General features: G+C 37.7%; 1 protein-coding gene across 1 annotated transcript in view; it reads left to right on the forward strand.

Annotated features, from left to right (window-relative positions):
* Positions 1–25,537, forward strand: part of LOC120401373 (protein eyes shut homolog) — a 676,185-nt gene that overhangs the window by 328,230 nt on the left and 322,418 nt on the right. The window contains exons 12-15 of the mRNA XM_039531293.1: positions 8,183–8,442; positions 20,812–20,908; positions 21,227–21,334; positions 22,848–22,993. Coding sequence (XP_039387227.1) covers positions 8,183–8,442; positions 20,812–20,908; positions 21,227–21,334; positions 22,848–22,993 — 611 coding nt within the window. The remainder of the gene's footprint in view (positions 1–8,182; positions 8,443–20,811; positions 20,909–21,226; positions 21,335–22,847; positions 22,994–25,537) is intronic.

The raw sequence follows: 25,537 nt of genomic DNA on the forward strand, positions 1-25,537 counted from the left end.
TATAGTGGAAATAGAACTGGCTCCCAAAATTGTGATGCTTGTTTATATCTCCAAGACACTCTGCTCCTATCTGCACATTGTAAAGGAGTTTGGAAGAGTGTTTACATCATGAAAATGGAGGCACAAGGATCATATGGATGTGTGACAGAATGCTGAGTGATGGAGCTTGAGCCAACACTCTGGTCACTGTTAGAACAAATTAGGTCCCCCCTGAGTTGCACAATGGTCAGGGTTCACCTGATTACTAGGCAAAACTGGGTTAGGAAGTTAATTAACTAATTAGTATATTAACAGGTACACGGCGTATATAAAGAGCACAGGAAGGGAAGTGCTTGAGAAGGAAGGGGCAGACAGAGAAAAGGCAAATGAGAGAAGGCAAGGAAAATCTGACAAAGGAAGCTTTTTTAGTAGAGACACCTCACACACACACACAGGGTGAGGACAGGCATTGCCCTAATACAACCCCCAGTAAAAGAGAGAGAGAGAGCGTGCAAAAGGGAAGAAACACCCTTCCATTAGAAAGGAGAGGGGAGTGTGTTACAGAATGACAAGAGATAGAGCTTGAGCCAACACTCTGGTCACTATTAACACCAAGTAAGTTCCCTCAGAGAAGGCCTAATGATCAGATATGATGAGAATAGGTGTTAGAAAGTTAATGCCAATTAGGCCATTAACAGGCAAGTGGTTTAAAAAGAGCACAGGAAGGAAGCACTTGAGAAGGAAAGGGCGGGAGACAGAGAGAAGGCGAATGAGAAAAGGCGAGGAGAGCCTGACAAGGGGAATTTTCGAGCACGGATACCTTAGTGCCAATAGGAGAAGGGGCCAGGAAGCTGGAAAGCAATGCATGTACCAATATGTATTGGTGGAGAGATTGAGACAGTTCTAAATAAAGTACACACCAATGCTTACAAGCAAGAGCAACTCACAGTAGTGGGAGCGGTCTCTTATGGGGGGGGGGGTATGGTAGCCATACCCCTGCTGCAGGAAGGTAAATGCTGGTCCACAATATTGTCCTCTTCCACCAGTCAATGTCAACTCGACATGAAAGCATACACAAAGAGGCTGGAAGAAGGAAGGAATCAGGTAACATTTACTCTATCATTGACCACTTACTTTGTCTTAAAGTATTCTGAAATGTCACCTAGTTCATCTCCCCCACAACACACACTTTCTCTCTGTATCTCTTTCTCACTCACACAGTAATTCCAAATATGTGACAGTGAATTTTTGCATCCTAATAATGCCTGGAATATTTTTTTGGGTGGCTGACTGGTCTAAAGCAGGGAGAAGTTTGCATTCAATATTCAAAAATCATGGAACAAGTCCTCAAGGAATCAATCCTGAACCACTTAAAGGAGGGGAAAGTGATCAGGAACAGTCAGCATGGATTCACCAAGGGCAAGTCATGCCTGACTAACCTAATTGCCTTCTATGATGAGATAACCGGCTCTGTGGATGAGGGGAAAGCAGTGGATGTGCTATTTCTGGACTTTAGCAAAGCTTTTGATACAGTCTCCCACAGTATTCTTGCCAGCAAGTTAAAGAAGTCTGGGCTGGATGAATGGACGGTAAGGTGGATAGAAAACTGGCTAGATGATCGGGCTAAACAGGTAGTGATCAATGGTTCCATGTCTAGTTGGCAGCCGGTATCAAGTGGAGTGCCCCAAGGGTTGGTGCTGGGGCCGGTTTTGTTCAATATCTTCATTACCGATCTGGAGGATGGTGTGGACTGCACCCTTAGCAAGTTTGCAGATGACACTAAACTGGGAGGAGTGGTTGATACGCTGGAGGGTAGGGATAGGCTACAGAGGGACCTAGACAAATTAGAGGATTGGGCCAAAAGAAATATGATGAGGTTCAACAAGGACAAGTGCAGAGTCCTGCACTTAGGACAGAAGAATCCCATGCACTGTTACAGACTAGGGACCGAATGGCTGGGCAGCAGTTCTGCAGAAAAGGACCTAGGGGTTACGGTGGACGAAAAGCTGAATATGAGTCAACAGTGTGCCCTTGTTGCCAAGAAGGCTAATGGCATTTTGGGTTGTATAAGTAGGGGCATTTCAGCAGATCGAGGGATGTGATCATTCCCCTCCACTCAGCACTGGTGAGGCCTCATTTGGAGTACTGTGTCCAGTTTTGGGCCCCACACTACAAGAAGGATGTGGATAAATTGGAGAGAGTCCAGCGGAGGGCAACAAAAATGATTAGGGGGCTGGAGCACATGACTTATGAGGAGCGGCTGAGGGAACTGGGATTGTTTAGTCTGCAGAAGAGAAGAATGAGGGGGGATTTGATAGCTGCTTTCAACTACCTGAAAGGGGGTTCCAAAGAGGATGGATCTAGACTGTTCTCAGTGGTAGAAGATGACAGAACAAGGAGTAATGGTTTCAAGTTGCAGAGGGGAAGGTTTAGGTTGGACATTAGGAAAAACTTTTTCACTAGTAGGGTGGTGAAGCACTGGAATGGGTTACCTAGGGAGGTGGTGGAATCTCCTTCCTTAGAGGTTTTTAAGGTCAGGCTTGACAAAGCCCTGGCTGGGATGATTTAGTTGGGTTTGGTCCTGCTTTGAGCAGGGGGTTGGACTAGATGACCTCCTGAGGTCCCTTCCAACCCTGAGATTCTATGATTCTATGAATAGACGTTGAACATGGTTGTTGATCAACTGTCATCTTATTATGCCACTATTGTCAATATTAACTACAACAAGGGGCTTATATTTCTCCAAGAAGCACATGTACATTTTTTCTTGCCAATTGACATTGCTATATTTTCCATGAAGATTGTACTAACAGAGCCATTTGTGTAAAATCTGTTATTGACGATGCAGAGGACCTAACAAGTACTTCACCTCACTGTGACAACAAAAGAGTTAGTAAGTTAAAAGTTGTGAATGTTTATAAATGAAGCCTGGAACATTCCACCTCTAATAACACAACATTCAACCATCTATACTGGGGGCTTCAGTGGCTACCACACTTCATAGGGCTACAGAGAAATCTGAAAAAAAATGGATTGGGCTTCTCTTGCATGACCCTAAGCAGCAACTCACCTTCTTCTCTGACAGTGGAGCATGGCTAATTTCCATGACCTCAGTTGGGTCACCTTATCAAGGAGCCTATCATTATCAACTTCTTCTGAAGTTCTCCCTACACAGCAAGCACTGCCCCATTCTTACTCTGATAAGAGCAATAATCACTGTCCCTAGATTGTGGTGAAATTATAGAGAAGCAGACTGTGAAAAATATTCAGAGTTGACCGATGAGTGAGTAATGTGTGTTCCACATAATACCTCTATATAAAATGCTTACACTCACTTCTCAAAATCACCTTTCAAAACAGTCACTAAATCCATCTCACATGGGTACTAAAAGATTTACATACTCTTCTTAGATGAGGAATATGCAGAACTTTGGAAGCAGGGTGAAGAGTCTGGTGACCCAGAGGGAACAAACCACTTCATTGACAGCCACAATACTCATTGAAGGGAACACTGGGAAGAAGTTATGTCAGATATGGACATGACAAGATCTAGCAGGAAAGCCTGGTCACTCATAACGAAGCTTAGAGCAGCACAGAAAACTTCACACATAAGTCAGTGTGAAGTGTCCCTGAACAGCATCATCACAAAATTAATATTGCAAAAGTCAACAGAGTTGAATCCTTTGAGAAGTCAGTAAAGAAGGAATGTGCTGATACAGACTGGTCCTATCTCTGAGTGAGAAAGCTATCTTCCAGCCTTTCTTCACTGAGGAAGTGGATCCAGCACTGAGCTGCAAGAAAACTGGAAAAGTATATGGCTTTGACAAGATTTCTCTGGTAATGTTATTCTATCTTGGTAAGAAGAGCATGAAGTGGATCTCAATTTTCCTTTCATTTATCATCCCTAAGAATAAGGATGATAGCTATACCAAACCCAGGAAAAAATCATTCCCTTCTATCTAGCTACCATACGATATCACTTGTGAGCTGTGCTGATAAACTTTTGGAGCAACTAATTCTGCAAAGATACATGCCCATATTAGAGCAGTCTCTTGACCAGGCAGGTTTCAGGCCTAATAGTAGCACTTGTGACATAGTTCTTGCTCTTACCACCTGTAAGGAAAATGGTTCTCAATGGAAGAAAAAGACAGCAGCTGTGTTTGTTGACATTGCAACAGCATATGATACTATCTGGCATACTGGCCTCCTGGTCAAGATGTCATAGATGTTACCGCTATAGTTTGTTATGACTACAGAAATTATGCTTTGAAACAGGCAATTCCAAGCAATGTTCAGAAATTAACTGAGCATATGGAGGATCCAAGCAAATAGACTCCCGTGAGGATTTGTTCTTGCCCCGTTTTTTTTCAACATATTTACTAATGATCTGCCTCCAACAATCTCAAGGACATTCAAGTAAGTAGATGTCATCTGTCTAGCTTCAAGAGGCAGAGATTTCAGATAGATTGAAGACACCCTGAACCAAAATATGGCAGCCATCAGTGGCTAATACAAGAAGTGGAGACTTAAGCCCAGTGTACCAGACAACATTGTCATGCTTTCATCTTAATTATGCTAACACTTCACGAGAACGTAACATTTTCTTGAACGGAGAATTACTGGCACAGGCCTCAAACCAGTATATCTAGAAGTAACTATAGTTTGCACACTTACCTATAAGGACCACCTCTCCAAGGTAGCTCAGAAGATTAGGAGTAGCAATTTCCTCTTAAATAAGCCTGTAGACTGAGCTGGGGGAGCTAATGAACAAACACTGCACAGCTTGGTCCCGTTCTCTACTAATCAGTTTGAGAATACTGTGTTCCTGTGTGGCTAAACTCTCCCCATGCAAAGCTAGTTGATATGCAATTGACTGAAATGATGAGAATAATAACAGGGACTATGAGACCAACAAAAACAGAATGGCTCTCAGTTCTTTGTAATATCCTGCCTGCTAACTTCAGGCGTTATATTGCAACAAAGAACCTCCTTATCAAAATCCAGGGGATTTGCTAGTTTTCAAAAATAGATGGGAGGTGCTTCACCACCGACTCACCAGCAGAAGACCAGTCTGGACTATGTTACCGACCTTCTCCACAGCTGATGCTGTCATGTTGTAGCGAGCAGAATGGGAATGAGCTGCTCCTTCTGTAAGAAACTCCTTCTTCATCATTCAGCTTAATGAGAGATTGCCTGGCTTTGAGCTGCCACACTATCTCTGGTGCAATCTCAACCATTTCAGATGTGGGGTGGTGAAATGTGAAACAAATGACCATGCTTGTGGACCTGGGAACAGCCCTCTGTGTAGCTGTGGTGTGATGGAGGACCTCACACTCCTACCTGAAAGTTTGCTCTTCTCATGCTAGTCCAGACTCCAAACTGCTGACCCTGAGGGCACTTGAGTTGCTAAAACATATGTGATGTCTACATAAGCCTTTCTGAGTCTGACACTTTTGTATTTTTTTACTTATGCATCTGTTGTATTCTCCTACTTGACATTTTGTATTTTGAACTTTTTTTCATTTTTATTGTACCACGTGTTCATTTGCTAACAATAACAACAAGATTCTCATAATCACATTCAGAATGCATAGAATTACATGCACACATTTATACAATAGACAGTCTCTTTGTTTATGCCTTATTTAACAAACCTTCACTACAATGTACACAGTGTACACTATCTCCTAAGAAGCCTTTCCTATTGTTTGATTGCAAAAAGTGATTATTGCAAAGCTCTTTTCACCTGTATGTTTTAAGTAGTCTTTAAAAAGTTGTGAATAAAAATGGCAGTCTAATTTATGTCAGCTACTATGATATGAAATGGCTTTATTTTTGCACCTTTATAATTTTATTCTTTTTATTTATTTTTAAATTGGGATTAAATTGCTATTAAGAGTTAATGTGCTTCCAGGTACAAAGTGTGGAGAAATAACGGAATCCATTCATATGATTTTTCCTAAAAGCTTGGAATATAAAGTAAATTTTTATTTTATTTTATTTATTTTGGTGGTAGAAGACAGTTTCACTCAGAACTGATTTATTTTGTCTGTGATTATGAATTAAAATAAGTGTATATAATTTTAAAAATTGTTAAAGCTATGTCTATGCATGAAGTTCAGCAATCTATATAAAACAAAACATAGGGACTATTTTGAGTCTGAGTCTTAAATAGCCTTTCAGTAAATGAAAGAATATACTTGCTGTGGGTCAGCAACAAGTTCTTCTTCATTGCGTTGTTTCTCCAAATAGGCATGAATGGAAAAAATTCTGTGGCCATTCCATATTTCTTAATGTAGACCTTTGAGGTGGACTCTTCACGCTCTGAAAAGCTTCAGAGTATTTGATTGTACAAGTCAAGAATATTTCAAATGTTTCATTTTTCCATTAAAAGCAAACTTTCCCAAAATTTAAATCTCTAAAAGTCACATTTAAAAAGAAGCTAAATCCACTAGTGCTCACTAATTTACTTCCAGAAGAAGTCAAGCCATTATCATGGGATACTGATGGTGTGCAAGAACCTATCAAGGACCCAGAGAATATCTGCCATACAATGGCTTATGAAAAGGCTGTTCATTGATTTCCAATTTTATCTGTCAGAGGGAGAATTTATTTTCACCCTGAAATCTCTAGAACACTGAGGGTCCAATCCAGTGCCCACTGAAATCAGGAGAAGGACTCACATGAACTTCAGGCATTGCACCTTACAGACTCAGGGCCTAACTCTGATCTCATTGGTTCTACAGTGTAATTCCATTTACTTCAGTGAACCTTTTTTTTGTTATTCCTAAGAAAAGTAGGTGTAAAACTCCTGTTATGATTCACTACGCAAAATTAAAGATGCTAGAGAATCAGGGTCATTTTATTGACTATTTCACAGTATAACATATAATAGGGCATTTATCACTCCATTAAGAATATTATCTTCTGCATTAAACTAAAATTCATTGCATAGTGGAAAAGGAGATTAGATACATAATTCATATATGGTGATTAGGGTCAAAATATGCTTCATTGTAAATAAATTAAATTAAAATTCTCTTCTCTCCCTACTGCAAGTTCAGTATACATTTGATACACAACTATTTTACACTCCATTCTATCTCAAATCTCTGTACTCCCAATATTAGATATTTGCTGGAGGGAGAGAGCTCGCATAAAAGTACATAAAGGTTATTCTACACCTTATGGACCCATGAGAAATTTCAGGATTACTGGAAATAAATTCATGCTTTTATTGAACAGATACTAAAAGTTAATCCTGCTTGAGCTAAAACATTCTGTTCATGGTGCCCTTTCACATCTCTTCAGTGTCCCTGGACATGATGAACTATTGGCAGCTATGATGACAGTTGGAAGGATATTCATAACACATACACCAAAACAACTGAAAATTCCCTCCTTTGTGAAATGGCTTTCAGTGATTGGCAGATAGCTAACCTCTCACAGCTGGTACACTGTAAGGATAATGATTAAAAAGATTAAATCAGAAACTTTCATAGAAGTCCTAAAAAATCTAAAGTCCCAGGAATCCTAGGCATGAGAATCTGTTACCGGTTATATTTAGCGGGCAAGGTGTGTGGAACAAATGCTAAATATAAATAAATGTTCCTTTTTTTCTCTTCCAGAAGTTTTAGCAAACAGCTGTTTACTAATTTTGATTGAAGGGGAATAGTTTTATATAAGAAATCTCAATGACTAATGATTGACTTACTTTTTTCCACAGCAGAGATAGAATGACTACAATGAGAGACGTTTGCAGTGTTGTTTTAATGCTGGTCCCAGGATATTAGAGAGACGAGGAGGGAGAGGTAATATCTTCTATTGGACCAGCTTCTGTTGGTAAAGAGACAAGCTTCCAAGCTACACAGAGCTCTTCTTCCTAAAGGAGAGCTCTGTGTAGCTTGAAATCTTATCTTTTTCACAAGAGAAATTGGTCTAATAAAATATATTACCTCACCCCCATTGTCTCTACAATGAGAGAGAGAGAGAGAGAGAGAGAGAGAGAGAGAGAGAACTGGGGACTGGGTTATATGTTAGTTGTTCTTTATATACACTTCTTTTTAATCATAAAACATTTTTTTATTATCTTCAGTTTGTTTTGCCATTATTATTCGGGTTACTAAATGTTCTAAATAAAAGTGGTATGAATTGATGGAGCTAAACAACTGTTTCTACCCCAACCCAAACCCCTCTTTTCCAGATGTACATGTACAGCAGGCTGGACAGGGCCACAATGCACTGAAGATATAAATGAATGTGATTCTTACCCATGCTTAAATGGAGCCACCTGCCAGGAGTCTGCTATCCAGGGGCAGTTTATATGTATTTGTCCACCATTTTATACTGGTGACTTTTGCCAGCAGCGCTACGATCCCTGTGACCGGCCCTACAATCCATGTATAAACAACTCAACCTGCTTGGCACAGGCTGATGGGAATCCATTGTGTGTTTGTGAAAAAGGTAGGATTTGAGATGGTTTACCAATAATTTCTAATTGTCAGTAGCGGATAGTAGGCATCCTGTTGAATCACAAAGAAAATTGCAACTGTATGGTAAATTTAAATATATATTTTGCAAAGCAATAATTTATAGACCCTTCCAGCTAAAGATTGTAAAGCACTTTTAAAGCTTTATCAAATTATGCCTCATGACATTTCTGTGAAGTAGGTTGAGATTTATCCTAAAGTGGTCATTTTGATTACTATTACTTTATTACAATAAATATGTGTTATTTGTACCACATTAATTCATAGAGTCTCCACTAAGGATTACAGGCACATTGTGTTTGGTGTGGTTCAAACATAGGCATGGACATGGTCCTTGCTGTGAAGAACTGACAACTGAAATAGACAAGTCAGACAAATGGAAATAACTGAAAATTGTTAATTGTACAAAAGTTGGGGCCAGACTGTGTGTGGTCCCTGCCTACCAACACACAAGAGAACTGCCCCCATAGAAGTCTGTGTCATACAGAACCAGACTAACACGGCTACCCCTCTGATACTATACAGGAGCTGCTTACTCTTGCTTCTTCCAATGCCAAGGAGTAGGGCTCGAAAGAGGGTGGAGAGAATTAGGAATAGCCTTGGTTTCCCTCCACACCAGTGTGTGAAAAGGGCTGGTATCTCAGGAGAGTAATCTAATGGATAGAGCAGACTGATCCCCAATCCTCATGCACAATCGACAGCTCTACAGTAGGCACTGATGGTTTTGGTTGTTTTTTTTTTTGCCAGAAGCTGGAAATGGGTGACAGGGAATCAATCACTTGATGATTACCTGTTCTGTTCATTCCTTCTGCAACACTTGGCATTAGCCACTGTCGGAAGACAGGATACTGGGCTGGATGAACCTTTGGTCTAACCCTGTATGGCTATTCTTATGTTTTTATGTTCTGGGATGTGGCTTAAAAGTCACAATCTAGGTCCTGAAATACAAGATTCTGTAGGATGGAACATAGCATCAATGTAACAGTGCAAAACATCTCTGCACAGTTTAGGATAGGGATTGTGGCATATGCTAAGCGCTTAAAACTGCAGTAATTTTACTATGCAGAATGTAACTATTTTAGTTAGAATTTACCTTGGACTTCGAAGTCAATGCCTCCACTTATATAAATGGCAAACACCATGGTTTCAATGTCACAGTAACAGTAATATTATCTTCTTTATTGTGAATATGTGCATTGAGTCGCTGAGTTTCAAAGGGTGTATATAGTGCTCAGAAGTATTAATATATATTTTACTCATCTGGTAAGGCTTACCGTAGATTGCTGAACAAAAAGAGGTTCATTAATTGTGGAAGTATGGGAGTTGCTCATTGAATGAAAGGTTAACATTGAATGTCATGCTGACAGTAGAAAATGGCTTGATACAAGTTTTTGACCTTGAGGCTTTTCTTTCAGGAATGATTCATAAAGAATAATGGATATTAAAGTTCTATATCTTTTCTTAATGTTTATAGCTGACAAAAGTCTTGTGGTTGGAATATCTTGCATTAATTTTAAGCATATAACTTCTATTAAAGTTAGTGACAATTTCCATTAGATTAAAATAGATGTGTGCAGACACACACACATATAGCTGTATCTATAAAATGAACTGATTATATTTTTCTTGACATTCATATATGAATGAAGTATATTTTATGTTTATGGTCGACTATTAATATCTATGTGATCTTATTAAATACTCAAACAATGGGATGTGAAACTGTTATTAATTTCACTCAAAAAATTCTTTCACATGCATCCCTGTGTAGATTTGGGGACCATAGGCTTGGGGAAAAGAAATATGCCTACTATTCTACAGGAATATTTTTGTCAAAAAAGCACAGCTTAAATTAATATAATAATTGCTTAAACATGCTTTAACAAGCACCTAAAAATCCAGTATTAAAGATACACAGCTGGAAATATTATCTTTTTTTTTTCTTTGTCACTTGGGGCGGCAAAAAAGCTGGAGCCGGCCCTGGTAGAGTCCCATACCTACTATGATATTATGACCAGATGATTGTTTTTTAACAAAATAATTTCATGCATATTTTTCCACTTTTGCCAAAAGCACGGAGAACAGCATTTTAAAAATATACATTTGTTTGCAACCTGGGCCTTCAAAACTTAAATTGCTCTTTAAGGGGAAAAAATAAACTCAGAAAGTTATCAGTTTGCTACTAGCACACTGTAACTTCAAACTTCAAAATTTGGTGGGAAAGAAGGAGAGTAAAAGATGGAAAACTACAGGATATCATACTGATTCTTTTATTATACACCTATGTTTTACAGAGCAGACAGTGAGGATGTAGCTCTAAAACATGATGAATAAGTTGATTATGAAATACTAATGCTCTTAGTAGAAACAAGTACAGTATCACAAATATATAAGGTGACATTTCTAATTCCCCTAGAGCTATGGTCCCCAAATGTGGGGCACAGCCCCCTATGGGGTGTGAATGAATGTTTGAGGGGCATGCAGCAGGGCCTACATCAGCCCCCATTGGGGGAGAGGAGGGAGCACCACCCAGCCCTACTCTGGAGGAGGGGCACAGCCAGATTCCATTACTGGAAAGTGGGGATGTGACAGGAAAAGTTTGAGTGCCACTGCCCAAGAGAGAGTTTCTGCTAAATTACCTCAGTTATGTAGTTTTATATAACATATTCAGCAGTCAAAAGTACTGCATTAGAGCTACCAGGTCTGGTAATATGTTCTGAATTGCTTGCAATTTGTATACACACAGCCTGAAATATTTCTTCCTATTCACCGGATGACTCAATCCTACTTCCTGTGGTAGTAGTTTTAATGGTCCTGTTCCCATAATGTGCCAAACCAGACATTATATATACACGGCGAACCCTGTTCCTACCTCTGCTGATGCAAAATAGTGGACGCAGCCTACTGCACATCTCTAAACTTTGTCAGTCGTATAGATTTACACAGCAGAGGAATCGACTGGCTACACATCTGTTTGTGGAGAACATAGCCACTTTCCCTTCTGTGTTCCATTGCGGTGACCCATGGAGCTAACTTCCAGGAGACCCAGCATAGCAGTGGATTTCTTCCTGTTTGTGTTCTCCACTGCTTTGCACATCAGTGAAGAATAATTGTGCTCAATAATTGCTGCTTTTGGCACTACTGTTTGCTGAGTTCACCATGAGCCCTAATGTGGTACGTGCACTTACCTAGAGAGATAGCATAAGTATGATAAATGAAAGACCTGATGAAAAGCCAAAAAAGCCGTTGTCCTCAGAGAATTACAATTCCTCAGGGAATTACTAGCATACATGGAACTTTCTATGAACAGTTTGTGGGAACCTGTCTATGTATAACTTACACATTTTCTTTGATATTATAACCTCTATGTATAACACTAACTCTGATTTGTAGTCCATCAGCCATGGACTGACAATGACACTGGTCATGTTTCATAGACCCTGTCTGGAAGAAGCTACAGAACAAACAAAAGAAGTCATTAATATTTAATGACTGTACTCTGGCAAGACAATGGGTATGATAAGGAGGGAGCCTGAGCAGAGGCAGTAGTAGGAAGAGAGTAAAATCCCCAAAATGGGAACAAGAATTCAGGTGTTAGGAATGACTTTTACGAACAAAGGTGCTGAGAGCTTGAAAACACACAACAGGGCATGCTTTCTGAGCAAGGTGAAACATTTTGACAGTCACACCAGCTGAAGCTGTAGAAACCTGTAGGAGTCAGAGAGGGGACCCCATGATCTGGAGAAGAAGCTTGAACTGGAAGAGTTATGTCCTGGAGAGGGGATCTATATCCCTGAAAAGACACTGACAAATACAAGAGCAAGAGTGGTGAGGAAACTGAAGTAGGGAATGATAAACAGATGTTTCTTATTTTCCATGGATCTGTTTACATCTTGTGTTGTATAAAATAAAAAGTTGTTAGTTTCAAAATCCTCCTGCATAGTCTGTGTCTTATTTGTTGCAACTAGCATGTGTCCCTGGAAGATTAAAGTAACAAGGGTGGAACTCTCAGAAGGTTGTTGTTAAGCTACTACGTTCTTTTGGAAGTTCAGTTGTAGACTTGGGACCTGGACAGCTAGACTGCTGGGTCCCACTTCGGAAAAGGGTGCAGACAGAGACTATATTCTCAGGGAATGTGCCTAGAAGCCAAAGAAAAAGAAAGTGCTTAGAGCCTACACAGACCAAAATTGAGCTAAAACTACTTGAATGCAGTATCGGGATCCAAACACAGCAGCCTGTTGAGTGTCCATCATGGGGGGGAAGCTTCATGAGGACTGTGACACTTGTCTATACCTCGGCAGTAATTGTATTGTTTTTCTGTTGTTTTTTTTGTTTTGTTTTGTTTTCAGGCTGGGCAAAGTCCTCCCTGCCCTCTCTCTCTCCGGCAAATCCTCCTTATGTGTGGCAACAGTCATGCCCAAGGCAAAGAGCAGACTCTCACTCTTGGATGTGTAAACAGGAGGATATTTATTAGGATTAGAGAGGTTAGATTCCCTCTGTATTTGGCACTGGTGCAACCATTACTGGAATACTGTGTTCAGTTCTTATGCTCACATTTCAAGAAGGAGGATGATAAATTGGAGAGGGTTCAGAGAAGAGCCATGAGAATGATTAAAAGATTGGAAACCATGCCTTATAGCGATAGACTCAATGAGCTCTATCTTTTTAGCTTAACCAAGAGAAGCTTAAAGGGTGACTTATTCACAGTCTATATGTACCTAAATGGTGAACAAAACAGACAATGAGCTCTTCAGACTCTGAGACAAAGGCAGAACAAGATCTAATGGATGGAAGTTGGAGCTAGACAAACTCAGGCAGGATATAAGGATATATATTTTTAACAGTGAGAGTTATTACACATTGGAACAACTTCTAAGGGGTTGTGGTGGAATCTCCATAACTGGAAATTTTTAATCAAGAATGGATGTTTTCTTTTCTAAGAAATATGCTCTAGTTTGAACAGGAATCAATTCAGGAAAGTCCTACGGCCTGTGTTATAAGAGAAGGAAATATACATAATCATATTGGTGCCTTCTGGCCTCATAATCGATAAGTCTTACACAAGGCTTTTGTTTCTGTGTCAGGTACTTCTACTGTGAAGTTTCATATCCATCATGCTTTCCATCCAAAAAACATACCCTTTGGGTCCCTGTGTGGAAAAATGACTTTGGAGGCTGCTCTACCATGCTGCTTCATTCTTTGACGGCAAATCGGCGGCTGGTCCTTCCCTCTGAGAGGGACTGAAAGACCCGCAGACAACTTGCCGCCAAAGACCTGGACGTGCCGCCCCTTTCAATTGGCTGCCCCAAGCACCTGCTTCCTGCGCTGGTCCCTGGAGCCGGCCCTGGACTCTATTCACAGGCCACTTTTTTTCTTACTAGATATCAAAAGTTGCATAAAACATGGACTGATAAATAAAACCCATTGATTTCTTAAATTGTGTTTAATCTTTGTATCAGAAATCTTATCAAATCCAAGTTGAAAGGGTATCCTGTAGTTAGTCACCTCTTCAAAGATAATTTCCTGAGAAGACCGGATCTGGAATTTCTGAAGAGGGTTCTGACTGCAATCACTTGTTGGCAGGCAACAGCATGTACCATTTTCTCTTTGCTGTCGATCAGATACATATTTTTATTTGGAAATTAAGAAGGTTGGTTTAAGTTCAGAAGGATAGTTCAGTTTGTCATCATAAAGGACAACAAGATAGGTAGGTGTGTATTCGTGTGTGTGTGTGTTTTAAGTCATGTCTAAGGAATGTCTCACATGGCTTTGAAATGTGGAAAAGAAACTTTGTAAAGCATTGTCCTGGAGAGCTGCATCTGATCATTTACATGTGCTGTTGATTTACAATTTGGATCCCAAGCTTCACTGATTTGCACTATTAGAGGCAGCAAGTAGTTACATTTAAATGTGCCTATTACTTTAGTACACAGGCTACTAAAGATCATTATGGTAACAATACATTACAGCAAGATGCATAGTTTCAGGCTTGGTACCACTTTACAAAATAGCTTGCCTAAAATAAAAATGATTCTGTTTTGTAATTTAAATGAATGAATTATATTCACAAGAGACAAATTAGGTTTAGCAGTATAATATATTTTGTAACATGTATTGGACAAATTCTTATTTAGAGTATCCAAATTCCTTTGCAACTGATGACATTAATTAATAATAATGTTAATATTTAAATATGTTAATTCAGTTAAATAACAGATAGATTATGTCCATTCTTTCCCCCCATTCCCTTAGAAAATATTAAATAATTTTTAAATTTGCTAGAGTACTAGAGATAAAACACTGTATCCATATATTGTTCTAAGTTTAAATATCCCATCGGACCATAGTTATTTGGACTGTATTTGTAAGTTTGGAGTATTGGAACATTTGTATAAAGTATTCAAATGGATTACATTATCCTTTAAAGTAAATGCTCACACATATAGTAGTATATGAGACATAAGAACTCTAGGTACCATATAATAGCAAAAAAAGAACCATGCAAGCAAATTAACAGGGTAATCCTTTGAGATTCAGTGATTTCCTTTCTATGTCCTATTTGGGCATATTCCAATAAGATTATGCATTGTTTTGGTCACAGGTAGTGCTATTGGTGTCTTTCTAATGCTCCTCATAGGAGAAATAGTTTACATATAGTATTTTAATTAAAACATTCTGATGTATTTTAAAAAGAAAATGGTATGGGATTTGAACTCTCCTGATTATAAGAGAAATGTGAGCATAATGTTGGGCTACTCTATTTTCATAATTTTCTCAGAGAACATTTGTCTTGAATGAATAAAAAGGTCTAACTATCATGGGCTCTGATTCAGACTTGTACTGTGCTGACTTCATAAATTATATATGTACTGTAGCATAGATACATGAAAATTACACCTGCAATAAAGTAAAATAGAGCTGCCTGCAACTTTCAACTTATGCTTTTAAATATAAGTACTACTTTTTAGACTTGAGTTAAAGCGGTATCTGAAATGTACAATAAAATTCGCCAGTCTAGATATTATTTTTTTAAAATTAAATCAGCTAAAATATTTAAAAAAATAGAGCAGGAACAAAGTCAACAAAGTTCGTTTTCTCTCTCGCGCGCACTCGTGCACGCTATCTTCTCTCTCTCTCATTTTATATGTATCTGTTAAAAATATATACGGTTAAACCCCCCAAATAATTGTCTTTTATCTTAGCACCTGCTCCCCCTGATGTTTAAAGGCCGAAGTTATTTATTCCAGAGAGAGAACTCACCAGTAGATTGACATCTTGGGATTTCATCCTACAGTGGCCCCACTGACATTTTGTAATGAAACCTATGCGTTTCTGTGTTGTGTAGCATAATTAACAAACTAACATATGTGCAGTATGCACTCTACGTTGATTTGCTTTTACGATTACTATGCTTAGCCATGGGAGACTGGGATGGTTGTGGTGGAATTTGAGCCTAAATGCAGTGTTATATGTACAACACTCAACTTCTATTAGCATAGAAATGATTGCAGAACATCTTCATCAGGTGGGGAAGGCTGAAGGGAGCAAGGTTTGGATAACTCACTCCATTTTCATTTTTTATCTATATCCTTTACAGCTGACTCCAGTGTTTAAAATACCAGCTATCTTCACAAACTAAAAAAGATACCTATAGAAATACCACAAATAAAAGTGAAACCATTACATAAAATAATTTTACTTGTTTTAGAAAATTCACTTTGGTTGCATTGCACATACTTTATATTTGACTGCATCCAAAAAATACAAGCTACCTCAGCACATTGTGGTTACATCTTTCAGTTATTTCAAGTGTTATACATTTTTACTTTCTTTTTCTGTGTACTACTTTTCAGCAAAGTCTAATTTCCCTAGCCCATTGGCATAGGCTGCTAGTCTGTAACAGAACTCAGTCTTGGAAATGTCAAACATAATGAATAAAGGAAAATCACAAAAGAGAAAGTTGGCCACAGACACTCCTATGGGTCCCAGTCTCACAGGCTCTTCATGTTCTTCCAATTCATCAACCAAACCTGAGATAAAGAGACAAGCTGCCACCTCTTCTGTTGCTGTTCAATGTCATTGGGGCATCATGTATCAAAAGAAAAACTCCTGAAGAACAACATACTGTCAGTGTCTGCTGGCTACCTGATATAACCAATCACACTATTGAACAATAATATTGAACTGTGAAGGCAAGCCCCACTTTCACCTTTCTTTTTTTCACTAGCAGACTACATAGAAATAATAGAAAAGGGTTCAAACTACAAAATTCAGATCTTCATCGGGGTTTCTTTCACCCCAAAATTCAAGAGTATTTGGATCCAGTCCAGTTCAAGATCATTCCAGAAATCTATATAACTCTCAGTATTTCTGACTCTACTTTAATGAAGTTGTGTGTTATAGGACTTGTGTAAAAGCAATGCGTTGTTTTGGGGATTTGAGTCTCTGTGCTCTGGCAGTGCAACTCCTTTAGGCAGTTTTGATGACACATGTTACGCAAACATGAATGAAGCAGTTGGTATATACTAAAAACCTCTAAAAAGCTCCTTCAGTATCATGTAGGGAATCTAATAGTGCTCATAGTCTGATAAGATAAGGTCAAAAGTGCATGGATGGCCTCGAGGTTAAGGCATTGGACTTGGACACAGGAGATCTGGGTTAATTTTCCAACTCTGTCGTTGCTCTTCCTATGTGACCTTAAGCAAGTCACTTAGCCCTCAATTCAGCAAAATCCTTAAGCACATATTTCATATAAGTACCTAGATAGCTAAGGTTAGGGTGACCAGATGTCCTGTTTTTAAAGGGACAGTCGCGTTTTTGGGTACTTTTTTTATATAGGCGTCTATTACCCCCGCCCCCGGTCCCATTTTTTCACAGTTTCTATCTGGTAACCCTAGCTAACATTAGATCAAGACCAAATGTTTATTCACCAGATGAAGCAGGAAATAAGCACTAAGAGAGATTTGTTTCTATATTAAAGATTTGTATTCTTTATTAAAGAGAAGTCTGTGTCATTTTCTATAGCCTTGAATTGTGAAATACATCAGGTAATATATTGCTTCTCCTGCCCACTCAGTATTGGTGGTGCAGACTGCATAGTTAGTGAAATCATTAGCATGACTTATTTATATAATATTTCATAAATATTATGTCATTTTCATGAACTCCATTATGAATTTCTGTCCCATTTAGGATGGAAGACACCTGCTATAAACATGTAATTTAAAGGTCTTGTAGGTTTTATAGGATCTGAGTGGTCATGATCAAGAGATTGAGGCGAGGAGTGGAAAAGAACATTGCCAGTGTATCACTCCTTCTCCATTTTAACCTGCCCCCTTAGAATTCCTGAGAATGAGAAAGTTATTGTAACCTGAAAGAGACTGTGAATGGGTAAATCCTTACTCCATCCTCAACACAACATGCAGACTTGAGTTAATCTCTGAAATTACCCCTCTTCCTGGGGTTTGGCTTTATTTGAAACTCAGAGCCAATACTTTTGAGTAGAAATTTCTTCTCTGATCTTGGATGGCCCTAGAGTTGTCCCCATAACTCTTTAGTTTCCTCTCCCTACAGCGCCACTCCCAACTCCTTTATATTCAGAACTGCTTTTGCCACAGGATATTAGCAGCTTTATGAAGGGTTCTAAGACCTGCCAAGAGGTTGAATTAACAAAAAAGCACTTACAAACAAAGAGAAACACCGGTCTTCTGCTGCAAGAAGTAGCACGGCACACAATTGTGATGAGGAAAGTAATGACTAGGTCATGTTGTACCAAATAGGAAATCCACAATGGCTGCAGTGTGAGCTAGTGGTTAGATCATGGAACTACAGTCAGCTGACCTGAAGTCCATTCAGATTCTGTCACTAGCTCACTTATGTGACCTTGGTCAAGGGCTTTATCTTTTCAGTGAGTTTCTCCAGCTATAAAAGGCAGATTATACGGCCTACCCATCTTTAGGAGGTACTTTGAAATCCTCTATCATTACATTATATATTTTTTTAAAAATCAGAGATATTCACTTTTAGACTGATATTGAAATATAATATAGTCTCAAGCAATGCTTTCAGCACATTTCTGAAAACAGACCTCTGAGTTGTCAGTGGTTATTTTCTTAGTTATTATAATTCCATTTCTGATATTATAATGGTGCTCTAATGCATTTTGGTAGACACCATAACAGTTCTGGAGTCATTCTGATGCCAATGGTCGTGTGTGTATGTAGTGTTACGATGTGAATCTTTTGGTACAATGGCATAGTTTGAACATCGTAATGGAGTCATTACAATATCAACTGAAGTGTACAAGTTCCATATGTGCAAGTCACACACCATGTAGCTACATTAACAGTATAATGATGCAGCTATTACAAATTTAATTAAATGGGAGCACCGTTATGGGAATCTCATATCATAGTGACATGTCAATGATGTTAGTATGGGAGCAACATGTTAATAAAAGACTTATAACCATGACAGCATGAGGATGTGGGGAGAAAGCAAATATGAAATATGTTGTTATACAATTAAGGCAAATAAGGATTGCCAAAAGGACAATCTTTATCAGGCACACTCTTGTCTTGATTGGCCCAAATTATTTCTAAATCTGTTCAATACAGTTCTGCTCCGTCTTATTACAAGGCTACTTCTGGTCAGCAACTCACTCTGTTGTTTGTTTGTATGTTGGTTCCTGTTGCTTGAAACCTGTATTATGCTAAAATAAATTTAAAGCAAATTAAACACAAACTACTACACTAATTTAGGGTTATGATATGAAATCTCACAAACAAGATGATTCTAAATTAAAGTTAGTATGCTAAATATTTGTTTAAATGTTGTCAGTTTTGTGGTAGATGATGGGCATGCCAAATACAAAATGAAAGGAATATATCAGCATACACATAACTTTACTTTACTTTATTTCATCTGTTGCCTACTGTAGATCCTTAACTTCTACTTGTCATTTCTGTGCTCCAAGATAACCTGTAGAAAACCATTCAGTATTATAAACAGGATTTCTTTGTATCTGTTGGCAGACTGCAGGCTTTATCAGGGTCTTAGTTGTAGCGACAATTACAAAGATCCATTGTGCCTAGGTTTTGTAACATACAGAATATGAATCTCTATCATAAACTCCAGCTGGTGGGTAGCAGCTGCAGAAGCAGCCAAAGCAAGGACTCCTGTACTGAGGGATGTGTGTGTAAAATGGGGCCCAGCTGGGACCAACCTATGCCCAGACACACCCTGAACCATGGAGTGCCTGCTGTTTAAAGATAGGCAAAATGTCCAGCAGTGTAGATATTATGACACCTCCTGAGAGTTGAATTGTTGTCTAGAAGTGAAAGCAGATAACTTTTAGTCAGGACTACTGAGTTTGGTTCATACTTTCACCACTGACTCAATCTGTGTCCTTGGACAAGTGAATTAACCCATATGCCTCAGGTTAACAATCTGTAACTTATTATACCTTCCTCAGAGGGGCAAAATGTTAATATTTGTAAAGTGTGTTGAGCTGTTTGTGTGAGAGATGCTACATAATAATCCAATCCAAAACCCCACTAACTATGGAAAGATTATCATTGGCTTCTTTGGGCTCTGGATCAGGCCTTAATTGCAAAAAGTTCTATTACGGCTACTAGATGCAACACTTCAGCATTAGTCATTATTATGCCTTTGTGAGTTTATATCTCCATCTGTATCATTTTAACACAGTTTTGTGTTTAAAAAAATTATTATTTAATGCCACAATTTAAGATGTAGTATATGTTACAGTAAATTAAACTTTCTGGTGAATCATTCTGTATATATTCTCTTTCTCCCTTTCATTAGTTTGAAAAAGAATTGTCATGTATTATGATGTATTTACATGGGTGACTTATGCAGATAAGAATCACAATGAACTGCTTTCTTTGATGCATTTGAATGTTGAAACCAATTAAACATTTTTCTCATCTGTTGACTGCTTTGAATAAATGTGATCTCTGCAAATTCACTTACACATTAGAATGTATTCATCACAGAACTGTTTTTTTTTCTTTTTGAGATATTCCCACACTTCCTGATAAAGCATTTTCAAAACCTTAAAACAGGCTTAATGTCCCCAAAAGATTTAGCAAGGTACTCATTTCTTGCATCTAAATCTGTCTATCTTGTGCATTAAAGTATGATTAGACTTGTTGTATTCTCTGTGGGAAACATTACCTGTTAAGGCTGAGGGATAAGAAATGCTGGGGGGGTTACAAGTTCCATTAAGATGGTGTTCACCTGGGTCTTTGTTATCACTGATCCTGACGTTCACACTGTATAGTGGAGATTGCTGACCCATACCCATATATTTATATTTCAGGATTTGAAGGTGCTTACTGTGAAATTGACAGCAATGAGTGTATCTCCCATCCATGCCAGAACCAGGGTCATTGTGTAGATGAGGTTAACAGTTACAGGTGAGGATAACTGTTCACACTACAAAGCCATCAGTTATAATACAGGGCCAAGTTATCATTCAATTTGCCATTCTTTTGGTATTTTGTATGTGTATTGTTCTAATATTTTAATTATCTGGTTTGTCATTTTATAATCAGTTTGCATAAACAGTTTGTATAAACATTATACTGTCTCCAAATTATAACTAAGTTATTTTTCTGAAGATCATAGTGATCCAAACATCATATTGAAAAAAATCATATTTTTCATCATTGTTTATTTTATATTTACATTAAAGTGAAACTTTATGTGCATTCAGTGGACATCTTATTTGCCAGATGCTCCTGCAGACCTGGATTTTCTGGGATACAATGTGAAGTGGACATTAATGAATGTTTATCGAGACCCTGCAAAAACAATGGAACCTGTATTGATCTTATAAACAGGTTAGTAATTAGAGCTAAGTGAAAAGATTCACAAACTTGCTTATGAGTATATGCTATCTGTTGGCTTTGCTGGTATTTACGGTGCATGTTGTTTGCAAACATCTGGGGAAGTACAGTTTTGTTCACAGGGATGTTTGCAGGAATCAAAGTAGTCATGGCTATTCACAAGAATAGTTACAGTAGAAGGATTCTAGCAGACACTTCAATAAGCTCTTTATAAATTGCACAAGAGATTTCTTGTACAGTTGCAAATAACAAGCCATCTTGTAAAAATCATGACCAGTTTGTGCTGAGACACAGCATTGATATGGGACATATAAGTATCTACATAAAAAGATAAATAATTTTGAGCACAGAAAAAACTCTGAGTTTAATTAAATCTATGATATCTGATAAGGGAAGAGAAAACAACACTATAGCTCTTAGCAGGCCTGCCAAACAGTACAGATACCAAATCACAGACAGTGAATACTCACAGCAGCCAATTCCCACAAAATTTATAGCCTAATGTTTGTTCACACAAACTACTTCATGGAATGAAGGTGGATATGGAACAGATTTGGTAAAACTCACAAGCTGTGTGTAGATAATTTTCAAACAGATATGGGCTAAATGAATGTATTTATCAAATACATTATTGATAGTTATTAATTTGGTTAGCTCATTTAATTAGTAACATTTAGGCAAGCTTTTACTTGGCCTTGTATTGGTGTCTGGAATCTTCCCTTTCTCTTTAACTCTTTTTGCAACACTAGGGCCTATTACAGGGAATGGGTATAGGGACTGAAGATTTCTATATTTGGGTTTGTGAAGAAATCTTTCATGTATGTCATATTGTCAGGGAGCTTAGCTGGTGGTGATAAAGTTTGAGTGGCTATTCTTCTCCTGGAACATACAACAAGGATCCTGTGTTAAGAGGATGTAAGTATAACCCATTAAATCAACTTTTTTGCAACTTTTGGGCCATGGGGGAAAAAAAGAAATTGGCTTTGGTGCAACTTGTCCTTTTTCCTTTTTCCTTTTCTTCTTCTTTATTTGTATTTAGTGTAGAGTAAAATTACAAATACAAGTCAGTCAGCTACAATGATTTTATGTTGAGCTACATAGATATCTCTATATTCTCTGCCTTCACACAACAAACTTTTCTGGTATAAACCTTCAATAAAAAATAACATTTAAATGAGAAAGAAGAAACAAACTTTCTGTATGTGGTGTTTGGGTCCAAGACACTGCACAATTAAAAGACACACAACAAAATAACCCTAACCATTATGTTGTTCCTCTTAGCTTCAACTACATTTACTGCATACAATTTCCCCACTAATTTAAAAACTGTAAATTGTTCTGTTTACTTCAGAGATATGGAAATGAGAGAAGTCTGTTATTTATTTTACATGGTCGGTGAGGAGGGATCACAACTCAACCCCTAACATCTGGAAAAGTTCACAATGTTTTAACAGATCATATTGTTTGTTTGTATTGATTTATCTTTCATTTTTCCTCTTTCCCCAAGGTTCCTCTGTAATTGTGCACCTTGGTACTATGGGCCTCTCTGTGAGTTGGATGTAAATGAGTGTGAAACTTTGCCTTGTCTGCATGGAGGCAGCTGCTCCAACAAGCCTGGAGGCTACCAGTGTGTCTGTCCTCCTGGATTTACAGGTATAGTCCCTTCCCCTGAATATCAATTGCTGCCACATAGAAACATGTTACCCGCCATTTTCTGCATTTTAAAATTATTGCATAAGCAATGGCCTCAACTATGTCAAAGAGGAGTGCAGAAAATTACCTGAGTATTGGAGGAGAAATCAATGTTAATTCAAATGGGCCTTTGATCCAATCTTACTAAGTACCTCAAGTCTTTATTTACATTATTTTGATTTACGGGTTCTTTAACAGTCCAGATATTTAGCTGAAACACATTAGAAAGAAGGTTATATAGTGCAAAAGAAAATCACTCGTAGATACAGAGTAAGTTTTGTAGGTAGATTCAGACACTGTTTTATTTAAAAAGTATCAATTTTATCAGAGTTTGACTGTTTTTTTTTCAGTAGTAAATTCTGATTTATTTTCTATCATCAAGATTTATGTTCAAATGCTACAAAGTGAATTTCTTCTTTGGATCTACAGTTTCAAAGTATTGAGACTTTGACTTCCCTGACCCGTATAGCTGACATTACTACCTCAGTTATTGACCTTGGATTGATATTTGGAATTTATACAGAAGTAATGATCAATTATTTAACAAGTAGAGTTGTAATGAAATATGTCTAAAATCATTGTGGTATTTACATGTTCCACATGTAGCACCAGAAATGGCATTGATGTTTACTATTTTGGTATTATTTAACAGGGGGAGGAGGGATAGCTCAGTGGTTTAAGCACTGGCCTTCTAAGCCCAGGGTTATGAGTTCAATCCTTGGGGGGGGGCATTTGAGGATTGGTCCAGCTTTGAGCAGCAGGTTGGACTTAGATAATTTATTGAGGTCCCCCAAACCTAATGATTTATCATTCTATGGAGAAATGTGTATGCTTGTGTGTTTTAAATTACTCCATTTTTTGCATATATTTCACATTATGGGTAGGGTTCTTCCCCAACCAAGCTAAGATGGATACCACATAACAGAGCTGATGGAGAGTTCCCAGTACCAAGTACAGGTACAATTTGTGTTAGGGCTGGTTTTGATATTAAAAAAAAAAGTAAATATTTCAGTTTTCCATATTTCACCTGTCAAAATTTTCCACATAAAATGTTTGATTAAAAAAAAAGGTTTTCATCAGAGTTTTCTCCTAGATAGAAACCCATTTCCTGAGATATCAGGAAGATATAGAATATTGACTTGGGTGAAAGGATCTGAGAATAAAAATGACTTTTTGACCTGACAAATGCTGCCTTTTATTTTCATCTTTAATATGTATGTGTAATTAGTAATTGAGCAGTTCCTGAATGGTAGAGTTACTGAGCTGTTTAAAAGTACAAGCATATTCAGAAAACCGGTGTTTGCAGTTAATATAAACACATTGTTTTTTTGTGCATTTGAGTAAAAATAATACTGGAGGTTGGATATTTAGAGTACCATACTGGTCATTTTAATTAACTATATATATAAGTAATTAAAATGGCCAGTAAATTAAGCAAACTATTTCCTAATATACTGAATTATATATCATATTATCTGTGTGTGATATAGACTTATATAGCTTCCAGTATACATAAGATTGAGAGGATGATCTGGGTGTTGAAGTGCAATATTGGGATATTACAGTAATTTTTGTTCTTCACAGATTACTACACTTTATATAAAATCAAGTTTTCACAGTGGCTAAAATGTGATGAGCTTTCTGTATAGAATTCTCTCAGGCTGTTAGCGGATCTGTCTTCTATAATATTATCAATTTGCCTTTAATAGTTTTAGAAGAGAAGGCATCTAAAAAAAACATCATTGCCTTTGGAGACTGAAGTCTAAAAACCAACATCTCTGGCACAGGTCCAAGAGACACAGCTTCATAGTCTGTATCATTCAATGTATTGTTTTCCATTATTCCTGCAAACTCAGCTGGGAATAGAAATTTCCCTCAGGAGAAAACCAGACCAAAGGACATATCTTTATTGCCTGCACTATATGGTGCTCAATAATAACTATAGACAAAATTGGAAATAGAGCAGTCTAATTTCTAAATATACAGTATCACACATTCTTCCTTCAGCTGAGTGCAAGCCTGGAGACTCTGTTTCATACACACACTTACTTGTATTCATATTACTTGCACTTATTTCATGCAGAAAGTAATATTTACATTTCAGCATGTTAATCATATTGTCCTTCCTAATGGATACATTTATGTTGTTTCCCAGTGAAAACTTTAATTTCTAATGTGAGTTGATGTTGTTACTGACTTCTACTTTATATTGCTTGTGACACTTTATGGGAAACACTTCACCAATTGAATACAAAATGTTCCCATTCATTAGTCTGAAGAAACTGATATTGCAAGAAAGACATTTATTATAAGGCAATGAGCAGAGGGAAAAGCACATTTTCCACCATGCAGTAGGCTAATGTTCAGAATTGGAAGCAATTTATTGACAGTTCGAGATCTTTAAAACTTCCACTTTTAGCAATTATGATGTAAATATGATTATGCATGCCTACTTTCACTATTTTTATTGGTTTTATATCACCTAATTCATAAAAAAGGAAAACT

Source organism: Mauremys reevesii, linkage group 3 (assembly GCF_016161935.1).
Source record: "Mauremys reevesii isolate NIE-2019 linkage group 3, ASM1616193v1, whole genome shotgun sequence".
Classification (NCBI taxonomy): Eukaryota; Metazoa; Chordata; order Testudines; family Geoemydidae; genus Mauremys; species Mauremys reevesii.